Genomic DNA, 25,309 nt, shown 5'->3' on the forward strand with positions numbered 1-25,309 from the left:
CAGAATGCGGAACACAATAAATGCAGATGAACACACAAAACATAGCGCCACTAATATGATATAGATACATCACCTGCAATGAATTACGCAACACGTAGTAAATTTGAAATAATATTTTAAATGGACATCCAAATGACAAAGGGCAAACACCAAATTGCACAATAACACCAAAACATCCATCATCACCGAGGGCTGTATCCGCTACAATTGACCAACTCCCACTTGTGTGACGGCCTGTACCTTCACGGCACACTGGGCCTACATTAACGTCCCAAAAGGCCACATGGAAGGGGCAAGAACCGCAGGTCCGTCCCATGAGGCAGGCACTAGTCCAGCAGAAAGGCCGAAATGTTACACCTAGCCACCAGCACTGCGTAAGGGCATGTGGCCCATTGGCGATCGTCCCATAAGATCGTAATGGTGCTCCACTGATTCACCCGAAGCTGCAGGTGTCGAGAGTAAAACCCATCTGGAGGAGTGGCGTACAGATGGCACCTGCAAAAGGGCACCAGATACCTGACACCCAAATGAAAGACAAATTAACCGAATGCATTACGGGACTCCTGATGCATTACAGACCTCATCACACACAGAAAATACACACCCACATGCATGCAAGGCCACTCCAAAGGAACACATACCCCCCTAAAGCAGCAGCGAATCATAACGAAAACAAGCGAGGCAAATACACCATTGCCAACGTCTGTTACTGTCCATGCATCCATTCAACATCCCCTCCTACCGCCATGCAATCGCATGAAGATTCACTCACATAATATTCGAAACTTCCATTGCGTCTCTGCGTAATGCAGTCTGCAAAAACCACTGTGCTCCTGCCCGGATCTTTATTGTTGTGAAGCAACATGGATTATCAAACGTCCTGCCCTATCGGCCACTACGCTATTGCGCATGCCATTCATTAAATATCATTCATTGCTTGCTCGTTATGGGCCCTGTCCCAAGGACATTCTACAATAGAACGTTACTTTTCCAGCAAGACCTGTGGGCTTATCCCCGCCGCTACTTCAAGACCACGAACGCTGTCCTTCGAATTCCTCATTTGCAACATTACGCCCTAAACGCGTATGTGAACGCCTGCATTCACTAATGTATCAATGTAGTGCGGCTGTGTGTGATAATGCTAACTGGCTAATATCACGATTGGGAGGCCACGCCCGTCGGTGAAGTTCGTTGCTGTGCTGCATGAGGGTCGGCCGTCGATCGAGCCCTACATACCACTGAGTCCTCACAGGTATGTAAGCGATAGCAAATACAGCATGTGTAACAATGGGAGCATAGCATAACAAACTGTCAAAGTACATCACACTGCCATCGGGATTTGATACAGGATTGCAATCCCAAGATGCCATGCGGCCATATGCAGCCTTACGGGCGGAACGTGCTCGGCCAGAATGGATTGCAACTGCCCCAGATTCATTCAATCAGCACAGGTGGAAGCCATACAGGCCGACAGCACATATATAGCAGACCCAAGCCCCTCCCACGACCACTACCACTCCAAAATGCGACCGGCAGCACTAGCGATGTTGGCCCTGGGGGAGCAGATAGCACTGCAAGTAGTACAACTCGAAGAAGATGACGAACAACAACAGGTACAACAACTGGCCGCACAGGCGAGACGGAGGAGAAGGAGGAGGAGGAGGATGGCAAGGCAGGTGCAGCAAGGGCCACCAGCACAGCCACTTCCACCACGCAGGCGGGCCGCAATCCAACGCATCCGTGCTGATCCGTTCAACCTCACTGCTGACCAGATCCACACTCTCTACCGTTTGGACTGGGACACCATAATCGCCATTGTGGACATGACACAGGCAGACCTCGTGAGCATGATTGATAGCCCAACCGCCATCCCACCCCTACTGAAGGTGGTGTCTGTACTCCACTTCCTGGCCACAGGCACATACCAGCACACAGTCGGACAGTTGCATGGCATTTCACAGCCACTGTTCTCACGGACACTCTTTCAAGTGCTCGATGCCCTCCTGAAGCACGCCGACGACCACATCGCACTACCACGCACGGCCCAGGAGATTACCAACGCGAAAGTTGGATTCCATGCACTTGGCGGCATCCCGGGTTGCATTGGTGCCATCGATTGCACCCATGTCGAATTGGTTGTGCCACTTGCCATGGAGGTCCAGTACCGCAACCGGAAACAGTACCATTCCATAAATGTGCAAATGGTGTGTGACTCGAACAAGATCTTCACGCATTGTTGTGCCAGATTTCCAGGATCCACCCATGATTCTATGGTCCTAAGGAACTCAAGAATACCCCGCTACATGGAGCGACACGCTGGGCACAGAACCTGGCTACTCGGTGAGTCTCATTCCATGCATGACATCGTGGCCCATTTGATGCGTCAATTATCTTGCAGGAAGGGGGGGGCCCACTTAGCACTATCATTCCACTGACACCCTTTATTTGTCTCATATAGGTGATGCCGGGTATCCACTGAAGAGATGGCTCCTTACACCAATACGGAACCCACAGAACCAGCATGAGGAGGAGTACAACCATGCCCACTCACGTACCCGTATAGTGATAGAGCAGGCATTCGGCCTACTGAAGGCTCGTTTCCGCTGCCTCAGCAGGTCTGGCGGGGCACTCATGTACAGCCATGAGAAGGTCTCTAAGATGGTAATGGTATGTGTCATGCTGCACAACATGTGCGTTCGTAGGAATGTGGCCATGCCCCCTGACGCTGAAATGCATGCACCTGATGATGGACATGATGATGGTGGGGATGTGGCGGCACCTGAGGGAGTCCATGAGGCACAGGATGGACGTGAAATCAGACAGAGCATCATAGATGCATGCTTCTAACAACCACGCATGGTGCCCATTACATGGAAAGGGGACCTGTGGAACAGGCACTTTTTTGACTATACGCCTAAGAAGGATTCGTACGCAAATAAGTGACCACGCATCTCTTTGAATGTTAATGATGTACTGTATTGCTCATGTGGATTGGTCAAGTGACCCTATATACCCGCAACCCTGTGAAGGCCACCTCACACCCTCCACCCTCGTCACCTTCCCCCCCCAACACCAGTGTCCAATTATGCATGCTGTCCGTGGGTAGACGCTATTGCAAGCCCCCTCTCCGGGTATCAGGGGCACCCCTGCCCGTGGAGCGCCGGTTCCTGGCAGATCTGCGTTGGGGGCTGCCCTGTACCGAACTTGCCACGGATGATGTCTCTGCCTGCTCGCGTCCATGCATGTCTCTGAGTGTTTGTGAGAGCTCTGTGAGCACACGGCGCACAGCGGCAAGTTCAGCACATACGTCTTTGGACGTCGCATGCAGTTCCCCCCTCAGGCTCTCGGTGCTTTTCTCCATTTGTGCTCTCAGGCTCTCGGTGCTTTTCTCCATTTGTGCTCTCAGGCTCTCGGTGCTTCTCTCCATTTCTCCCCTAAGGCTCTCACTACTTTGCTGTATTTGTGCCCTGAGTGTCTCAGTGCATGTTTCCATGGCTGCCCTGGAACCCCCACATTCTTTGGCATGATCCGTGATTATCGTGGCCACTTGCTGCTGTTGCTCGATCAGCTTGTTGAGGGATTGTTGCCTCTGCTGGGCCATGGAAATTTGCGGTGGTGTGACAGAGGGGCTGGTCGACACGTGTTGCCTTGGCACAGGACTTGAGGGGCTTGGCCAGTCCTCGTCTTGTGGGTGCCCCTGCGTGCTTTCCTCATGGTGTAGGGGATTTGACATACTGGGGGATTGGGACAGGTCATGGATGTGGCCTACATCGCCAGCACCGTTTTCTGTGTCGGAGCATGCTGGCATGAACTCAGTGTCAACCATGGTGCTGCTACCACCAGAAGCTGTGCCATCTGAAACATCCTTTGGGGGGGCCTGTGGTGCTGGTGTTGTGGACATGCTGGCTGCTGGGGTGCCTGTTGCAGTCCCCTCCGGTGTGCTGGCACTTGATTCCTGCTGCTGCCGTCGTCTCTTGATCCTTGCACCAGAGGTGGAGGCGCTTGGGACGTTTGTCTTGGCCCTCTTTGCAGGTGTGCTGGTAGGGGTGTCCTGCAGCTCCTCGTTGGAATCGGACCCTGTGGTGGAGTAAGGGGGAGCGAGCGTTAGTTATGGGTCGGTGTAATTTGGAATGGCAATGTATCACATGCATTGGGGTGGTACATGAGGGTGAATTGGGACTGGGCCTTGGGGGTGGTCTCTTTTTTGTGTGCAATGCTGATGCTTTTATTGGGCTGCCTGCAGTTGGGGGTGCTTGCTGCACATGTGGGGGTTTCTCTTAGGATCTTAATTAATTTATTTATTTATTCTGTTTTAGAGGGCGCTATCAGGGCTAATGTATTGCACTATGGGCACACATGGAACTGTACATGGTCGTGCATAGTGGATTTGCCATTGTTTGTTTTGGCCACCCTACCTGATTCTCCGGATTTCGGCACTCCTTTCTCCATCCCTCCGACTCCCTCTATGCTCTCGATTCCTATGGTGGAGGCACAGATTTCCTCCCAGGGGGTCAACTTGATGGGCAAATCTGATCCACCCCCGGTCGCTGTGGCGATGTTCCTGTTCGCAGAGAGTATGCTGCGGACGCGGATCCGCAGGTCGTCCCAGCGCTTTCGACATTGCTGGGGGGTGCGGGGTGTTGTCCCCACCGCACTTACGCGCTGTGCCACCAGGGCCCATATGGCCTTCTTGTTGGCAAGGGCCGTCCTGGTCATTTGACTGGAGAAGACGACGGAGGCATTCTCCTGTAGGGTCTCGGTGAGCACGGTCAGTTCCTCACAGGAGAATTGGACCTGCCGCTTGCGGTCACACGCTTTCTTAGCTACTTTTCCCATTTTTATGTTTTTAACTGGGGTTCCTAACGGGTTGGGCTGTGTGTCAGGGTCGGATTTTTAATGGTTGTGTTGGGATTCTCATTTTATAGTTGTGCGGCGTGCTGTTTCCCGTTCCGGCTACATGCTTTTACTTCCGTTTCCGTACTTTTACGGTGGCCGTAATTTGCGGTGGTCGCTCATTACGGTGACCGCTCAATACAGTGACCGTACAGATGGGTGGCGGTATTGCACCTGGTGCAGCGTACGGCGGCGGTAAGGGGCGTTTTGGGGTCATTTCCGCCATCGCAGGCTTTCCGATTCCGCCATGGCGTGAGGCTCGTGCCCGATGGGTCGTAATTAGCCGCACTTTGCTCCCTCGTGCAATGGCGGAAACGCTATGTACGCTATGGCGGTCCGGTCTGTGGATTTCCGCCAGGGTCGTAATGAGGCCCATTGTAAAAACCCACCCATGTAGAAAGGACACAGAATATGGAAAGATAGAATAGATGCAACACTCTGGGTAATGAGACAGGGGGAGAAAAGGCAATGAAAGACCACAAAGTTCTAAGGATATGTTCTTGAGGTTGCAAAGGGGATTAGAATGACCTATCCAGTCTCTAGGGCCTAATGAGGGACCATGGGGCAAGATGCTAGTCAATAATACCTTTGCAACTGTCATGGTGGTTCAACAACGTCAAACCAGGCTTCTTGGCGCCAATCATGGTTTCTCGTCAGTTAAAAGATGCGACAGTCGCGGTGAGTGTCGTCGAGTCGGGGTCGAACGGAAGGTGGCTGCAGTCTCAAATTGTCTACTTGAGTGGTGCGGATCAGGTGGACACCAGGTTTTGTTCGGTGGTTGGGAAGCGTCTGCTGTTGAGCTGATAATGAGATTTGCAAGCGAGTCGATTATATGTGAGGGCTAGGAGGTCACAGTTCGGGAGACACCAGGGTCGCATCGATTGACTTACAGCAGCAACAATGACAAGGCTGGTGCTTCAGATGGGGTCTCGAGCAATGCAAGGCAGATGTGCTTCATTGATTCGAATTAACGAAACAACATGTTTCAGTGGGCACGGAGCAGCAGCGAACGGAGTAGAAAACAAAACAGCTGTACAAAGAGCAACGACTGCCAAAGGCAGTGTTGGAGGGTCCTGATAGTTTTCTCTGCGCCAAACACACTTTAATCGTAGATTGCAGGGGGTTCGAAATTGAGACAGGGTTCTCTGCTGTTCGGCCTTCCAGGTGCTGTGGGTCCCACTCCAGGGTCTCAAAGGGCCTATGTTAGTCATTTCTCTGGCTCACAAACACAGGAAAAACTGGTACAGACCTTCAGTGGTCCTGAGGTACGGTGAGGTCACAGGCAGCAGAGTGGCTGGCAGAGATGTGGTCTTGGTCCAGCAGCAGACTTCACCCCAAATGGTCTCTGGGAATGGTTAGGGGACAGAGTGTGTCTCTGCCTAGGAACGCCAGCCTTCATCTTACAAATGGAGGACTCTTAAAAGGACTGCTCTCCCAACAAGGCCCAAAACAATCTTCTTTCAGGGTTCGAGTCCAAAGGATGATTAAAAAAAGTGGTGTGAGACTCCTTCTTTTAAAGGCGAAAGCCCACAGGTGGTTAGACTAAAGCTAGGCTGCTTTAGGGGGGCAATCACTGCTCTGGAAAGGAGTGGACTTTGACCTTCTGACATGACACCCAAAGTGCTTTGGTCTGCAGGAAGTGGAGGCAACAGGAAACAGAAAGAGAATCAAAGAGATCCAGATGGCAGAATCTTCCCAAAATTGTACAGACCTCTGTCTGGCTACTTTAAGGGTTCAGAAGTAAGACTCTGACGCAGAGGGGTCATGGTGTTACCTATAAACATTTATTCAAATTTGCAAAAGGAAAAGTTAACCCTAACTCGCCCTAACTCTAAGAGGGGTTTCCCTGCCTCAACGGAAATAGCTAGTGTCAGAATGTCCAAAGTAAATGTCCCACTGTCCAGTATCAAAATCCTACATCTGCCCCTTACACACTAAAATAACTAAATTAAAGGTGGTGTCTTCTCGATCCAGAGGGTTGACTCCCTTCCCATAGAGAAAAGGCACCTCTTGTCTTGATCAGACCCTCTTTATCTAGCTACAACCACTCCGTGGCTGTCGGAGAAATGTTTTTCTTTCCACAGTCTTCCTCAGGCTTACAAATTGCACTGAAGAGAAACAGCCTGGATACTCTTTTGAAGCTATCGTGGGTCCTCGGCCCTTGGGCAAAACCTGGTTCCCTCTCACCAAGTGTTGCACTGAAGAAACATTGCCTGGATGCTCTCTCCAAGCTGTGTGGGTCCCTGACCCTTGAGTGCAGACCTAGTTCCCTCTCACCAAGTGTTGCACTGAAGAAACATTTCCCGGATGCTCTCTCCAAGCAGTGTGGGTCCCTGACGCTTGCGTGCAGACCTAGTTCCCTCTCACCAAGTGTTGCACTGAAGAAACATTGCCTGGATGCTCTCTCCAAGCTGTGTGGGCCCCTGACCCTTGAGTACAGACCTAGTTCCCTCTCACCAAGTGTTGCACTGAAGAAACATTGCGTGGATGCTCTCTCCAAGCTGTATGGGTGCCTGACCATTGGGTGCAGACCTGGCTCCCTCTCACCAAGTGTTGAACTGAAGATACATTGCCTAGATACTCTTTCTAAGCTGTAGACTGGCGTCCCTCACCTACCAAGCCTTATCAAAGGTTCATGTACAATTTGGGTGTGAGTCCCAGACTCTTTTTTTTCGGTTCGGCTTTATTTCCCTTTTCTATAGACTTGGTTCACTCTGCTGCCAAGCCTTGCTACAAGTCCATGTACAATTTTAGTGGGATTCCCAAACTTGCTTTTCGGCTTCATATCACTTTTCTGTAGACCTGGTTCACTCTCTGCCAAGCCTTAGCACAAGTACATGTATGGTATCGGTGTGAGTCCCAACCTCGCCTTTCCAGCATTTGCAATAACCTCCTTGAGCTTTCCGAGCCCCTGTGGCTTTCTGCGTACCTTGTGTTATTGCTAACGTGACTGCTGGTTCCTTAAAGCAACTGGGCTCACTCGTGGTTCTTCAGTCACTTTCCGGATCTTCGATACCCCCTGCAGCGGATACTAAGGTTTCTTTCGGGGATGAAGTACTGCTGTGCTTTCGCAGTCCACCTGTCTCTGGGGTGTTTGGAGTCTTGCTCTGCTTCTGGCCTGCACAGTCCTCCCATCCTGGACCAGCCTCAGGCGCGCTCTCCTTCTACACGGCGTCACGGTCAGTGTGCCTCTGCACGGCGGGCTCGTATTGGCTCTTGTGGTTATTCCTGTGAGGGCTTGACAAACGATCAAGTCCTTTGTTGGTTTTTATATTATTTCTGCCAATCAGTGTTTGTGAACCACTAGACTGTTGAAAGTGGTTCCAATGTGTACTTGGTATTGCTCCACATTCCCTCCTCGTCTCAGTACTAGGTGAGTGTTGAGATGGTAACTCACTAGTATTGCTCCCCAACCCAGTACTCTCTATTGGAGTTGCTTTAGCAAAGTAGATAGGATGGGAGGGAAAGTATGAAGAGGAATGAGGAGAGATAGGAAAAGTGGGGTAACTCTGGAAAGGGGCACCAGGTTTATGGGCTGGGTGAGAATACTGCGTTCTCCTGATGGGGTCATTCCATCCCATGAGATCCACCCGCTGGGTACCACCCCCAGGGAGACTATCAGGTAGCGGCTTCACCACCCTGGCCTCATGGGAAGGGGCTCCCCCTTCGAAAGCAGTGACAATGTCATGAGATTTGTCACACTTACCTAACCCACTCCTTCCCTTCACAATAGAATCAAAAGCCTTTACATATGCAGCACCCTGGTGTGAGGCCTAGCCCTTTGTGAACAGGTGTGCCCTTTGATTCCTGTTCCCAGGCCAGTTTACTGTTGAGTGCTGCCATTGGGGAAAGGGTGTTACCTGCCCTTGCGAAGGAACAGAGAGATGCAATTCCCCCACGTTTACAGTCCTACCAGTGGACAGGGGGAGCCTTGCCTTGATTGAATTGGCATAACCCTTCCACAAGCTGAACTGGGCTCTCATGTCTGGCACATGCCTGATTTCAATTGAATGTGACTGGGATAACTCAGATGCTGGCCACCAGACTCTAACCAGGCTATGCCTTATGCAGTTTGGAACAGGCCCTGCTTGAATGCAACCCCTGCAAGGCAGAGACTTGGCTGTCACAGCACCTGTCAAGGGGGCACCTGTGACCTCTGAACCTTCTTCGTGACACTTGTAGAGCAGGCGCTGCGGATCAGGATACTGATGCACCAGGGCACAAGCTTGTGAAAGGGGAACCTGATCAGCAGATTTCCTTTTCAGAGGTGGAATTAACACATTGTTTTATTAATGAATTAAAAAAATTAAAAAGCCAGAGCTTTTGGTACTTGATTGGATTCTAACAATAGAGAAGGTAAGAATGTTTAAAATATATGGTCAAAAAGATCCGACATATGGCCCCAGAGGGAGCTTGAGACGCTATCTAAAACGTTTCCCTTGTCCAAAGCTTAGAATGGACATTATGCTATTCCGTATGAAACTAATGCTAACAAAAGAAGGGCTGGAAGCAAGGAAAGCACCACATTTAAGAGATTACAATTGCAGGCTTTGTGAAGGTCAGAAAGGAACTTTACTCCACCTAACGATGTACAGTTCTAACCTCCAACATAATCACAATAGATGGCTATGCAAATTCTTTGCATAATATTCTACGAGAACCTTAGAGAATTGGTGGCAATAACTACTTCTAGGGGATTGGGTATCCCTTACACTGGCTATTCTGGCTTTCCTGAAAGTTATATTTTAAAAAAATACAGCAGAAGGAAGAACCTTTTTGCACAGGTCTTTCACTGTGTTTGTTTTATGACTGTTAGTTGCTTCCATGGTTAGAATGAACATTTTCTTTTTTCTTCTTTTTCTTCTTCGTTCTCTTATTAATTTTACATTTATTATGTGATTGTTTTGTTAACTTTTCTTTTACTGTGACATGATAATAGTTTAAGGTTTCCTTAATTAAACCAAATGCTAATAAAAAAAATAGTAATAATAAAAGCCAGGGGTCTTTCTCCCTTGCCAGATGACAACTCCTCACAATGTCACCTTCCAGCTTCTTCGTGATGCTGGTCAACCTTGTCCAGAGTGACGTGGCATTAAAGTGAAATGGCATGACGAAACATGAAATAATGTTCATACCATGCTAACATAGGAAAACTGTTCTTATGTCACAAACAAATGAGGGGATTTGGGGGGAATGAATACATTAACAAATAAATAAAAACTAAAAATCAGAAACACTCCCATTAAACCGAAACATGCTTTTAGATTAACCCTATTAGTGCCCATTGGGAAACACCCAATGCCATGCTATTTTCTCTGATTTTTAGCTGTTTCATTTCAAACTGCTTTAGGTCACTAGAAATCGATAATAGTATAAAATAACCATATATTTTCTGTTTCAGTACATTTTTCCCTATAAAATGAGCCAAAAAGCACACATTTGTGTCACACCCTGAGGTCACATGACATAATTCAATATGGTGGACAAGAAACAAAGTAAAGAGTGTAGATCACTGATTACAAATGAAGGACTTTCAGAAATCTATTTTTTTCAGTAGGTGGATGGGCAACTTTCAAGTATATTATGTTTGCTGCTCAGAAAAAAATCTCATGAGTGTCAAATGTAAACTTTTTTTTCAATCCACAAATATTATGAAAAAAGTTAAAGGAAAAGACCAATAATTTAGAAGCATCATTAGAGAAAGCAGGTTTTACTTAGTGGCAATATGATGCAAAGGAAAATAAATATTCTAAGTGGTTGGTTCTGGGTAGTCTTACATGCATTTAAAAATGGCTGGCATTGTTTATTTCCCTTGCTGTTTTCCCTGCAAGAATCTCTATTACAGAACTGGAATTTCAATGGACTTGCCAGGTATGTTGTCTGCTAGGCATCAAGTAGGGTGCCAGGGTCTATGGCATTTGACCTTGGACCTTGAAACGAGAATATGCAAAAGGTTGGTTTGTTTTTTGCCAGCAACCATTGATTTGATGCATATAAGTGGGGTTTTACCATAAAGGTTATGGTATGTGCTATCTCATCAATAAGGCAAATAGTCAGAGGGGTCATTTCTTTTGACCTTTGAACTATGAATATTTATTTAAAATATGTTTTGTTATATTTTCACAAACCAGATTTTTAAAAGTGTGAAACCATCAGTAATGCACTATATGTACTTTCCCATGTATTGGGTATGAGAGACAAGTATGAATTTTAGTTGACTTTTGAACAATCATTTTGAATATGTCAATTGTCAATTGTTTTGAAACTGTGGAACCAATTTAGATAAGTGTGTTGTTACCTAAAAAGCCATGGTACATACTTTCTGGTAATCTGAGAATCCCCTCCAGTTATTCTGACCTAATTGTACCATGCTAAGCAAACAATAGTCAACACCTTCTCATTTCTGGCTGTTCTGGACAACTCAAGCCACAAAATGGCATGGGACCAGACTTCACATTGTGTGATCTACAGCCTGGCCGAAGCGTGCCAGTACTGAGAAAACTGTGGCCCTCATTCATGGCGTTCAAATACACTTCTGGCAGACCCCACCCATTCCTTTGTCATAGTCAAAAATGATTTGGGGCTTGATGGCAGAATGGCCACCTCTAGTATGTACGGGTACATCACTTGCCAGAATGGCAGTGAACAGCAACAGAATAGGCTTGCTATGGCTTTTTTTTCTCACTAAAGGCACATGCCAACAACCCACCTTTTCGCATATATTTTATCCCCCCGGCTGTAACTTGGCCCTGGTTATCTCGGGTGGCAATCCCTTAGATTTGACCATCACAGTGCCTATTAGAATGTTCTGTACTGGCTGATGCGTGGACTGAAAGACTGCAAGCCCGCCTGTTGCCGCAAGATAAGCTCACTGGCCAGGGGCGTTGCCCAACGAATGAGGAAAACAAGCCATTTTCGAGGAGGCAACCCGCGCGCACCTGCTCTGTGCGAGCTCCAGCGTGGGCTAACTACGAGGGACATTGAGCGGCCATTTCATAGGGATGTGAGGTATATATAACCGCAGCGACCTCGGCCAAAGCTCTATATTCTCCTCACCTGTCCGAGAGTTCAGTGAAATTCAATGCAGTATTTAAAAGCTTTAAAAAGAGATTCCATTTTATTTCCATTCAACTTTTTAAAATACAACTTTAATACATTTTAACATCTGCATAATTCCCTTTAACATTTTTTGTTTTAATAAAGCTGGCTGCAGCTTTAAATTGCACAGCTACGCTCTCTGCACTAGCTGCCAACTTGGAATACATGTACTTTACATTCTACTGGAAATTGCTCAGCTACGCTCTCTGCAGAAGCGATGGGCCTACCTGTCATATGCTCTGTTGCAAACACCCAGTTCCTAGCCTCAGCAAAGACACGTCCAGCTCCGAGCTGCAGCAAAGACACGTGGAGAAAGAACCTCCTCGCCCACGGGCTGGCAATGGCAACCCTTTTTGTGAGCAGACAAGCACGCAAAAGCACCCCTGGAAAGTTTACTGGCAACTTAGCTGCAGCTAGCACGTGCAGTGAGTGTGGCTACAAGGGTGGGGCAGGGAGGTCCAAGACGAGATAAATGGACCGTACTAAGCTAGTGGAAAAGGCAGGGGTGGACGAAAAATAAACATGCCCAAGAGGAAGGGAGCACGTTTGTTCCACATCTTCAATTTAAAAAAATAATAATAATAAAATTATTTGTGTACAGTGGGAGTGGGCGTTCCTACAAATACTGTCAAACGACAGGGATTGGATTAGAAGAGCAATAGACAGAAGACTTCTCCTCCCATTGATATGTGAAGCTCCGGCTGATACAATCAGCCGGAGCAACTGACAGTTTCACACAGGGCCGATATGATCGGCCCGAGCAACTTCCAACAAAATGGGGCAAGTTAAAAAATACACACCTGTGGAGCAGGTGCCATGAGGAAGTGAAAGTCCACCAGGAGGGTGAGGGTGTGGGGGTGGTGAAGGGGGGAGGGGACAACCCTTGAAAAAGCAAAAGAAAGGAAAGCACAATTTCAGGTTAACATTTTCGGCAAAGATAGGTTTGGTAAAAAGAAATAAATATGCTAGCAGACCACCATTGTATTAACATGTCTATATACACAAACGCAACCCGGCTTGTCATCAGGACCCTCCTAGCATAACCCCTTTCACCCATAAACAAATCACTCCCCCACACACAGGTGGGTATCCCATGAAGAAGGGAAGTAGGAAAGACGAGAACGGCTTGAAGCAGAGCCCCAAGCAGTCTAGTATTTTTGAGCGCCAAGTTAATTTAGCTCCAAAAGACTTTCCAGATTCCACGGGAGGGAAAGGAACCAGTCAGGACCCCTTTGCCGCCTACATTCACTATTGGATCACAGTGTAGTAGTAACACCAGAAACATTCAGGCCTGAACCCTGCCAACAGGCTTAGGGAGCCCAATTTGCAAGCCATGTGTCTGCTGGCCCCCGGCTGGTAAATACGGCCCTGATATATCCCAATGTCCAGAAAACCTTTTCTCTGAGAAAGTCCAGACCTCTGTCCAAGAGGGAAATCTTAAAAGACAGGAGTGTAAAAAAAAAGTGCATATAGATACCACCCTCAGAGTAACAACAACAAATCACACAGCCAGGCAGAAGAATAATTGACAGGCTTTTCTGGGACGTGGATTGTTGACAGACAACCTCGATCTTCAGAGTGTACACACCACAGATTCCCATGAGCATAACACGTTGTAGATAGGAACATGGTTCACACTGACACATCTTCTTCGAGCCCTGCTCATAGCCACAGGAGTTTGTGTGTTGAATGAGCGGGAGTTGGTGGAACCAGCACACAGTGCAGTGTTCAGCATTTGTGTGCCGGATCATAAAAATGACGTTAGACGCTACTCTCCAGACTCAACGCCAAAAATAAACAAAGATGTGGACTAGGCCACAGAACTGAACTTCTTTGTGGGGAGGAACAGCTGCTAGTTTTGTGGTTCCTACACCTTACAGCCAATCCGAGGACTTGTTACTTTTAGTGGCCCCGGTGAGGCAATGGAAGCAATTCTTGAATGAGGAAGCCAATCCATTCCCCTTTAGAAGGGACCAGGGGCATGTGGTGCATGCAGGTGTCAAGAGTTTGAGGGTACAGGAGAGGGGCACTGCATTTTGGAGCAGCAAGGAAGAAAGAGGTAAGAGTTAAGTAGAAGAGTGTAGAAGAAGATCACAACGAATGAGGGAAATGGGAGTCTGAGAGAAAGAAAGAGGTGGAAAGGGAGAGGAAGGGTAGGCAAAGGGGAATCGGAAGGAGAGAAGACCTACAAAGCGAGTGAGAGGAGAGGAGAGGCGAAGATAAAACAGTTCAGAGAGATGACAAGGAGGCGGTAACAGGAGTGGAAACAAGGAGTTAAGAAGAGGTATATATTGAGATTTGGTTGGGGGGAGATATACCTTAAAAAGTTATACGGGCACCAAAGGAAATAAGTAAAACAAAGGAAAGTTAAAAGAAGAATGTCTTAGCAAGGAAGAAATCTTCTTCTCTCCCTATTTCCACTCCTGTTACCTCCTCCTTGTCATCTCTGTGAACTGTTTTATCTGTCTAAGGAAGGACAGAAAGCTGAAGGAGGTGAGCTGAAGCCTTACAAAACCTTAGAGGAATGGTGGAAGAGAATAGGTCATTGACCATAAAAATAATACAAGAGGTGACATGAGAGGAGGGGATCAAAGATGTGAAAGGAAGCAACACAGAAGAAAATTGGAGGACAAGAGAAAAAGTAGAATGAGAAGGTGGCGGAGCTTTCAGGTGGGCAGAAAAGGGCCTCAGGCGAACTGCTGAGGAGGCAAGAGGGCCACACCTGGAGGAGGAAGCACCTGTGCATGCCTGATTGACAATGTGTGCGGATCAGAGAAAGGGTGAGGGTGAACTCTCTGGCAGATACCTCAAGAGGCCCTTGCTTTGAAGTTGCAGTCTGGGCTCAGTTGGCCTCTGGCTGCCCATCAAGGGGTAAAGCCTGACAGCCTTCAGGGCTCTGGTACTGGATCCTGAGGAGTAGGACACAGTATACAAAAAACAAATGCGAGCCACTGAAAACCCCACAGACCCTGAGTTATTTCTTGGAAACTGCCAAGAAAGTAAATGGTGAGGGGAGGAGGAAAGGAGCAATCCCCTAAGGAAGGTTGGGTTGCTTTGGGTCTTGCTCCATGACTCGAATTCCCCAACCATCATTACATCCTCACCGTTATGCTTCGTTGATAAAGCGCGTGATTGATGGAAGGCAATGATCTGCTGATCCCTCAGCTTGTGACTGATGAGAGCAGAGAGATGGACATGTCTCGGAGAGTACCAAGAAGGTTGGAAGGAAGAAAGTAAAGGAAGTGAGAAGCAACCCCAGAAACGTGGCACTACGCAAGATCCTACAGTGCTGCAGGGACCTACGTTTTTCCCAAATATCTCTCAGGCTGGCCAAGGCAGGGTTACTCATTACCACCAGGACAGGAACACTGACAACGCCTGGGGTCCTACCATCCATGCATCTGCCCGACTTCTGGCTCCCATTGGAAGGGATGGAGAGGTCAGGTGGACTAACACCTGATCTTGAGGACTTCATGAACTACCAAGAAGGAAACAGAAAAGACCAAGAAGTATTTCTGAACACTATACATCCCAGCGACTGTGGGTGACTTTATTCCGCCATGAAGTAGGATCTGAACTAGGCTAGGGAAGAGAGGGAAGGATTAGATTAAGACCCATGTTCCACTGATTTGTGAACCCATCCTGGAGTCCGAGTCAAAACCTAATCGCTGTAGTTGTTACAAAATTAAAGCAAAAGTGAACATTTTTGTGGTCTCAATTCACCTGTCGATACCTCGGCGGTGATAGTGGATATCAATAATGATGATAATTACCGCTAAATAGATCTTTGTGACATCATAGACCGCGATAGAACCACCTGACACTATACCCGGCTTTCTAGTGCCTCCATAAGAGCTCTGCTCCCTGCACACCAAGAACACCGAAACATGTCTGGCCACCTGGCACACTTTTCCACTTCCCTCAGCTCGCCCTCTCCTCACTGCTCTGAAAATTCAAGGCATATTGGCCTCTGTCCACCTACCTCCATGAGCCCTTCCATAGCGCTCCTGCTTTATCTCGGACAGGCTTGGAGCAGGGCACTAGACCTGTCACCCTGACATATGCACTGCCAGGCATGGCCCTGCTCCAGCCATTCAATGGATCTGGGACACGGTTGGAAGTGTTCCCGTCACCACCAAGTGCAATCTTGCTTTAGCTCGGTCTTGCAAGCGGGTCTGCTTCAGTGACTTGTCAGTGACGGATCCACCACCGGGTGCTTCCCGGCACCCGCTTTGCTGTGAAGCAATGCATCACTCAGCAGCAGAGCTGTTTGAATTGAAGGCCCAGTGGTGAGCAGGACCCAGTTCTCGTTCTACCCAGCCCCACACTACTACTGAAACAGCAGGGGTGCCAGTCATAAAGGTGAAACAGGCACAGCCCAACAGGTATGCCTCCTTTGCCTCTTTTGGTAACGCAGGCCGAGAGGCAGGTCAGCTCTTCAGGAGAGGTGGAAGGTGATAACAGTAGCATTCCACAATGGTTTCAAATTATAGGAATGGCCAATCAAGTTTCTATAAGAATATAGGAACTTTAATCAAAACAATCAGTGCAACAAACTAACTAATAGCACTACAAGCCCACCTGTGTAAAAGAAATAATGCAGGACTTTGTGTGAAAGGACACTCCGGGATTATAAGCAGCAGTGTTCAGGCAAGAGGCTTGGCAACAGTTCAATAGTTCAAGGATATGTCTTTGTAGGAAAGGATGGAGGGGGACAAAATGTGGACCAGGGTCCCTTCACAGAACCTTTAAGCCATGCATTTCTTGCCTGACATAATAGAGCCCGGTTTCTGGATGCTTTTGCGGTGGTCAAACTGAGGTTGCAACAGTCGAGCCGATGCAATCCCACTGGTGGTTGCTGTTGCGTTGGTTTGAAGATGCAGCTCCAGATGGGTCGAGTCATCACTAGCGAAGCTGAGATGATGGCTTCCAACAGTTGAAGACGTCGGTCAAGACAGCGGCAAGACAATATATCTGCTGGGTTGTGTCAGCAAGGTTATGGCTTCCAGGAGTTAAGTCAGTTGCCCCCACATTGTCAATCCTGTGATTGGGTTGAGACGAGTTGGGCCGTTTCAATAGGTCGACCTGGCGTCTGAATGGCTCGAAGTGCAACAAGCGATTCAAAATGTGTGTTTATTGTCAAATGTAGCACTGCTAGTACTGTGGTGGGTTGAAGGACATTGAGAGCGGTTGATCTGGCTAGAACATGACAAAATAGGATTCCAGGTGCTTCTGGGCTTCTGGAGTGCTTTTAGACCCAATTAAGGGTCTTCAGGGAATGCACGTTCTTTTAGTTCTGAGCTTCCACTCTAGCAATTGTCTCCAGTGCATGGTCCTGGATCCAGTGCTACAGCCAACAGAGAGGCCTTGATCCAAAGCAGTTCACCCACCTGTCCCCCTACATGTGGAGGGGACAGAGCTCTCCTCTGCCTTGGATGCATTCTGTCTTCACCTCCCTGGCTGGGGACTTTGCTGGGATACAACCTATTCCAGAGGTTCAGTGAATCTTTCTTCTTGTTTTGAGAGTCCAAAGATGAATCAAAGAAGGAGGGTAGTCCCTCCCCTTATCTAGGCAAAATGTCATAGGGGATGGATCAAAGCAAGCCTGCTGTAAGGGGTCCAATCCGCTGTCTTAACAAGTGCCTTTTGCCTTCTGACATCACACTAAGAGTGCTTTGCCTACAGGAAATGTGGGGGACATGAAACCAAGATGGTGGAATCCCTTTTTCAGCACACGCATCCCTTCTGGCTACTGCAACTCCACCCCGTTCCATATCTGTGGACCTCAAAGGGAGTCCAGTGGTGCAGCCTCCTGGTGTGAGAGCAGCTTTGTTATGTCATTGCTGCCTTTGAATCATAGACTCACAGAAGATCTCCTGATGAGGCTTCCTGTGCCCAGAGAGCAAGATATTGCCCATCCCGCTGGAGGATCAAAAGGCAGAAGCATGGTCATTGTCCCAGATGGCAGCTGTGGAGACAGTCAGACCAGACATTAATACACATTAGTCGTATGTGTGATAACTGGACCATTTGCAGAGAGCTGACACTAATGTGATATCAAATTGCTGCTTGTATAAATGTGTGATCCAAGCAGCCACCATGCTACAACTAGGCACGGCTTATATTTACAGATGTATGTGCCACCAGGCTGACTAGGTTGCACAATCATTACAATTTAGATCAGTGGTGCAGACAGTTAAAAAGTCAAGTCTGTCTGTAGGAACTTCGTATTCCAGCAGCTGTGTGGAATCTACATGTGACCTTTTAACCTGGCCTGTGCTAGGATGCAGTATCAGCAACAGCACATATGTGCACTATACATTTGGCATGGAGCATTTATGTAAGGGGGTTCTGATTAGCAGACCTCCCTTTCCAAAACAGAATTGTCTGCATCATTTTATATCCTAAACATTAAAAATGCTCAGGATATCAGGATGCTCAGGATATCTCACCCTCCCCAGATTGTATAATAATAATAATAATAATAATAATAATAATTATTATTATTATTATTATTATTATTAGGGTATTTATTGAGCATGGACATAACCTTGGGAAGCAACGTAGCGCTTTATAATCAGTGGGGGAAAACACAGTGAGATAAGCAGAGAAAAGGGGAGTGGGGAACTAACAGGGCAGTTTGAGGGTGGGCAATCGGCAGCATGGCATCCACAATCAACTGGGGGGGGGTTGGGGAGCAGCTCACTGAGTTACGTGTGTGGGCCTAGTTGTTAAGGATGAGCCATTCCTTGAAGAGGATGGTCTTGAGCTCTTTCCTGGGCTGTTGAAGTGATGGGGAAAGTTTGATCTTGACAGGGAGGAGGTGGCATATATGTTGATTAGCTCATCCCCAACTCAATTGGTCAAAGAAACCAATGCAACATGTTTTCACATATGTTGTTTATTCGGTCAGTGAGGTTCGTGGATTACTCCCATGGCACACATAAAATCTGCTAACTTGTTTTATTCCTTGCTGTTCTTGCTAGGTTCCTCTTGATTCTCTGACAAGTCTGACCCTGAATTGGCTGCATTAATTTATCTCATTGTGCCTTTTTCAAGACTTCTGCTCTTTTCAAGCCCAGCCCCCCATACTGGAAATCCTTTCCTTTCTCAAGCAAACGTGTGGGTCCTTACACTCCCTCGGAATTATGAGGCTGCTGACGTTATCAGGTCTCTCATCTGAGGGTATTACACTAGTGTATTTCTCTGAGTGATTGAATATATGTTGACGATTCACTGGGCGTACAAATTCATGTTCATTTTCTTTTTCAGGGTTCTTGTCTCTGTTTTCCCTTTCCCCAAGTTCTCTGCCTTTCCTTGGTTCTCTATTCCTAGACACTTAAATATAGCGTCCCAGCTGCAGATCAGTATGGGTTACCTTGGTGGGGTGCCTTGACACATCTTTGTCAACGATAGGCTCATTTGGTTGCTGACAGCTCGGAAGAACTGGAATAAAGTAATGCCCCCAGACTGGTATCAAAGATTCCTCCAAGGACTTTCTTAGCTGGAAAATGCCAGAAATCATAAATATATAACCCAAATAAATCTTTAAAAGAAGGAAAACCTTTTTTAAAAAACAAGGACTCCATGATAGTGGTATCCTCCGAGATGCACACATAAATCCCCTGGGAGCATTTAGGAGATCTGAGACGCACACATAAATCCTCTGGGAGATGTTGGGAGATCCAAGATGCTCACATAAATACTCAGGGATATTTTGGGAGATCCGAGATGCACACATGAATCTTCAAGAAGATTTTGGGAAATCCAAGATACATGCATAAATCCTCTGAGAGATTTGGGGAAATCCGAGATGCACACATACATCGTCTCAGAGATTTTGGGAGATCCGAGATTCACATATAAATCCCCTGGGGGCATTTGGGAGATCCGAGATGCACACATTAATCCCCTGGGAGATTTTTGGAGATCCAAGATGCACACATAAATCCTCAGGAAGATTTTGGGATATCTGAGATGCATGCATAAATCCTCTGGGAGATTTGGGGAAATCCGAGATGCACACATAAATCCTCTGGGAGATTTTAGGAGATCCGAGATGCACACATAAATCCCCTGAGAGCATTTGGGAGATCCAAGATACACACATAAATCCCCTTGGAGATTTTTGGAGATTTGAGATTCACACATAAATCCTTGGGAGATGTTGAGAAATCCAAGATTCACACATAAATCCTCAGGAAGATTTTGGGAAATGCGAGATGCACCGATAAATCCACAGGAAGATTTTGGGAGACGCGATGAAAACTAATATTTGGCGTACGAGAGCATAGCTGAAAAAACTAAATGCTGAAAGAATAGAACCATAGATTCTCCCACGGAGCTATACAGAGGATGCACAAACAATGAACAATAATGTGTGACTTCGGAAGCGAAAATATGTGTCCAATCAAACAGTGTTGAAGAGAACTAACAGATTTAATTAAATAAAAATATACCCTTATCGCAATGGTGTTAAGAAATTATGTGAACATTATAATTGCATAAGTTAGTAACAATGCAGAAAGTTATATAAATCTGGATTAAACTTGACATGAGTTTCCTGGACCAACACCAATTACTATACCAAGGAGAAAATACACATGCTCACTTCTGCGCCCGGTTCCAGCTGAATACCGGCGAGTAGGTAACTGTGCCGTGAGATTTTATTGTTGTGAGAACAAATCCAACTTTTGATCTGTGAATTTGAATGGCTTAGGTACATACACATTTCCTACAGGCATAGGATACTCAGTCGACAGATGTTTCAGGCTTCAGTTGTCCTTCTTCAGGACTGAAAAGTTGTGCTGTGACTGAACCTGGCCTTTAATATGCATGTATCTTGTCAGTCTGCAGCATATATAAACACAAAAAGGCACACAAAAACACAAGGACACACATACCTTTCCCTCTTCCCCAATTTGGATACAATCTCTTGGATACCACAAGAACGAGTTCGGCAGTTCGCTCTTGCTGACATTTAGCATTTCAGGCTGATAGATGCGTCATGAGGTCATTCAAATGTTACAAGTATGCATTATGCTTAACAAAAAAAGTCACATATGAGAAGTTTTTTGTTTATAACTTTGTCAAATGCAGAAGCAACTTAACAAATAATTGCACGCGCATTACTTGGGTAAGAACCGTTTACATTGCCAAACTGGAAGAAAATTGGGAAGTTGATCCAACCTAAGTCTAATGACATTGCATGTGTTGAGTTACAAACTTTCCAGAAAGTTATTGAGCATGTTGCTTGAAATGTAATGAACTTAAGTTATCTTTGCACAAACGATTAGTCCTGACACAATGCAGAAGATATTGAACACGTTGCCCCATGTGTATACAATGGCACTGCCTATTGCCTCAGCGGGTACAGGTTCCTTTTCAGTATCTACCTTGTTGGTAAGAATCAACCATGCTTTCCAAAGATGATATCACCTCGAGGCAAATGGTTTCACACCTGGAAGAGCTTCCTGATTCATTCATTTGGTTATTTTACCGACTCCTATCGCCTGCACCCAGATACAGCACACTACTGTTCGGTGTAGGTTTTTTAAATTATGATTTGGTTTGCTACAAACCTTACACAAACACACATTTTTATACCAGTACAGTCAAGACAAGTAACACAATCAGATAAAAGAAAAAAGAAATACATACATTTCCTCAGACATAGGAACTTAATAGTAAGGCCAGACAAAAAAAGAAAACACGGAGGGTATTGTGATAAAATCATTCGATGGGAACATCCAGCCGGAAAATATTTCATTCAAGCATCTTAAAACTTTAAAAATTAAGGATACATGTCTTCCTTCCAATGTGACTTTTAATGCACTACACCGAACAGTAGAGGGTTAGACTGTTCTGTGTTAAATGAAGTTAAATGAAATTGTATAGCAGAGGGCCATTATAAACCCTCAAAGTGGGCAGGTAGACAGGGTGGGAGTAGATGCCGCCAGTCGATTCATGAGGCCGGGGTTCTAGTCTTGGCCTCCCCGCCTCTCCGAAAGGCACTACACAGTAAAGCATGCAATGCTGGGAACTAATTAAACGGCCATGGGAGGCTCGCCATTCTTTTCTTTATCATCTTTGCTAAACATATTCTTTAGGATATAAATCAAACGAATGCACCTACTCCCTGTTTACTTTGTGATTACAACAGCAGTACAGTCCAGAGGTGGCCGCAGGCACCCATATAAAGCAACGTATACAATCGTCCATGTAAGGGTTCCTTCCCCTCGTGCGCCTATAATAGCTTTTGTTTTTACCAGATTCCTCCCACTTCTAAGCGCTGTAATAAAAGATGTTTTCATAACACCATGTGAAGGGTGTCTGATACAGATGCTTAACATAGGAGTTATCCAGCCAAAAAAGGCAACTGACTGATACACTTCTAAGTTTAGAGTAGGAATTGAACATTCGTTTTAAATGTTCATTATCAAATTATCGTAGACAAGATACCCCCCACACGGTTGGCCTCCGGGGTACAACTATATTCCTATATGGCCACAACCACACCAGGTTTTCAGGATCGCCACTGACCGTGTAAATAATTGACATTTAATTGGTTTTGGCTAGTAGGCGGCGCTGTATGCGCCGCCTGTAGGCCAATGCTATTGGTATGGGAAGTGAAGATAGGAGAGGGATGGATGTGAGGGACACAAAGCCTGTGGGTGTTCCTGCCCCATAGACTAAGCTCATGTATTTACATGAACATATTAAGGGAGTTGCATCGACATTACACACAGACCTAACACTCAGATATTCACGAGGATAGAAGGCCAAATATTTGCAAAAGAAAGGAATTCTTCATATAGAAGAGTTTTGCCGCAGACAGGAGCTTATTAGGGAGTGGGTCGTATATCCATCAGTCATTTATGTAGCTTCTGGACTTTTGGTGTGGCTCTCGGTGGCACGGAGAGAGTGTGGGGATTTTATTCCGCAGTAGTGCAGCTGCCATCGCGAAGGCGCGGCCCCCAGTACGAGAACGATGAAAGCGTGGAACCCGAACAAGAAGAGCTTCCTTTGGTAGATCGGAGAGAACGAGAAGGAACATATGGGAGGAATGTGCCCTGCAGATATTCAGGACCAGGCCACAGAAGGCCCAGTGCAAGGCAAAGCGCTTCGAATTCTACGCGCCGAGTGATGGCATCGCTGTTCCTCTAGCACGTGTAACTAGCACGTTGTAACCAACCACTGGACTGCTACTCGCCTTTCCAGCTGTTGGATAAGTGGCTACATCATCGACCTGACCCTGCTAGGAACCCAGTCGTAACAAGCAAGTTACACAAATGTCTCAACAGTGGGTGCTCAACCCACCGAGCTATTGTCATTGAATCCCATGTCAGTAGTGCGGTTGCGTTGTCTTTCTTTTTCTTCAAGAAAAGGGTGTGTTTGTTCTGAAAAAGATGCATGGGCCGGTGGTACTTCGAAACTCTCAGCCAGAAAGGGTACGTGGGGTCATAAGGGCGGGGGTAAGCATGTGGGCGCAGCAACTGAAAAGTCTGCTCTGCTTCTAGGCTGGAATGCACCCATCTGCTCAGCCCAAATAATGGCTGCCAGGATTTTCATGATCTCCAGGCACCTGTAAAATTATAATATAGCTCTTCTGGAAAATGCTGGATGAAGGCTCTGGCAACTGCTTACGGTGCAAGGTTCAGTGTGCGCCAGATCTGTTCCGGGAGGGCTGGTCGGTTTACAAGCCCATTCAATCACTGGCCTCTTTGCTGAGAGTTTCAATGATCGAGGTTGCAGGGGCACATGGTCCATGGAAAGTGTACTGAGAGCACTGCCAGCCGATGCAGTCAGCTAATTGTCACCTGGCTGTAAGTGATGTTCTCCGCTTCTTTTGTTGTGACTCACTAGCAAGTTTGAGGGGATGCCAGCCCTCTAACCCTTCCCAAGTCTTGCGCTGGGGTGAGTGTAGTGGGGAACCCAAGACCCCCTGGCCTAGGTGAGGGTGACAGAGTGATGGGGGAAACGATCTGGTGTCTGTAAGGCACATGCAATGACGTTGCGCCTTACCATCCAAAAGATACATAATGAAAGCGTCTCACCTGCTGCTGTTACTGCCACCCATCCGTCCGCTCCGCTGCCCTCCTTGCGCACTTTGAAGCCTCCGGGATGACGAGAATGATTGATGAAATGCGGACTGCAAGAGGAAGTTCGAGTATTTCGCAACTTCCACTGCTCTCCGTGCAGTATTTTAGGGAAACTGGGGGGTTGGGAGTCCCCTGGACGCATTCTTGCTTCATGACAGATTAGCGACTCCAGAGCTGCAGAGAAATGACACTCCACGAATCCTAGAAAAGGGAATTTTGCCGAAGAAGGGTTAATGCTGTGTAGGTTTGGTACAGCAGTTTGCCCGCCACACCGACATTATTAATCATTGAACTTTAATCCAATGGAGTGGCCACTTTTTCCTGGCTTAATTAGCCCTGGAGACCACCTGGATGCTTTATAAAGGAAGTAACAGAGCATGTGTTGCCCATTTAGTGATAGACAGGTACATTAAATTCATTTTATAAACAACCACCCTGTGTTATTCATGAAACATAAGCTTGTATTCCCGCTGCTATTACGGTGGCGATTCAGCGCAGCACCAAAGCATAGTCACATAGCATAACACTGCACACATCTGATTCTTTAAAAAACAAGAACCATTTTCTAAACTGAAATGCCCGACTTTATAAATGGGAACATTGTTGGCATGCACGTTCAGCTCCCATGCCCACCTAAACGATTCAGGCTCAGGAAAATCTATTAGCGCACGTGGAAGTGAACGCGCGCGGCTGCTGCGGGGTAGAACTTGCAAAGTGGGAATAATAAATGTAGTTGTTTTGCAATAGTCACAGAAGTGCAGGTAGGCCCAGATATAGGGCACGAGTGATATTGTAGTACAATAGTTAAAATATACAGGGTAATTCATGGAAATTCGCACAAAAGTGGCGCAGGCGACTGGCGCACAGTGTTCCCGTGCGATAGACTGAGCCAGCCACGTGCGATAAAATCCATTTCAGCGCACAGTGTATTCATGGATTTTAGCCTCCAAAACCAGCCGTGGTGCAGAGTGGCGCAGCGACCCTGCAGCAGCACCAGTTATGCCCCCAAGAACGCCCTTGCGCTAGGAAAAGGCATCAAAATACCCAATCCAGCGCAAAGGTCTGCGCCAACCCAAAACCAGTTTACCGGACTGCCAAACAGCAAACGCCAAGCGGGGAACGTGTATTACGTGTTTTGCGGTAACTTCCACACGCGAAAGGGCCTGTGCGAGCGGGGTACGTGTATAACTGGGGTTTGCGGGAAGTTTCACAAGCGA

At 46.9% G+C, this 25,309-nt stretch overlaps 1 protein-coding gene across 2 annotated transcripts in view; it reads right to left on the bottom strand.

Annotated features, from left to right (window-relative positions):
- LOC138489163 (C-X-C chemokine receptor type 2-like) overlaps window positions 1-24,116 on the bottom strand; it is a 112,158-nt gene extending 88,042 nt beyond the window's left edge. Inside the window, exon 1 of one of the 2 annotated variants that reach the window (XM_069616821.1) lies at window positions 24,048-24,116. Coding sequence is in view for 1 of the 2 variants with exons in the window: in XM_069616820.1 (XP_069472921.1) it covers window positions 12,219-12,225 (7 nt within the window). In the remaining variant the exon portion in view is untranslated. Of the gene's footprint in view, window positions 1-12,218; window positions 12,400-24,047 lie in introns of those variants that run through there. The other variant, XM_069616820.1, reaches the window with a different exon arrangement.
- Window positions 24,117-25,309: the final 1,193 nt, after the last annotated feature.

The sequence above is a fragment of the Ambystoma mexicanum genome, chromosome 9, assembly GCF_040938575.1.
Source record: "Ambystoma mexicanum isolate Mex_15411 chromosome 9, UKY_AmexF1_1, whole genome shotgun sequence".
Taxonomy (NCBI): Eukaryota; Metazoa; Chordata; class Amphibia; order Caudata; family Ambystomatidae; genus Ambystoma; species Ambystoma mexicanum.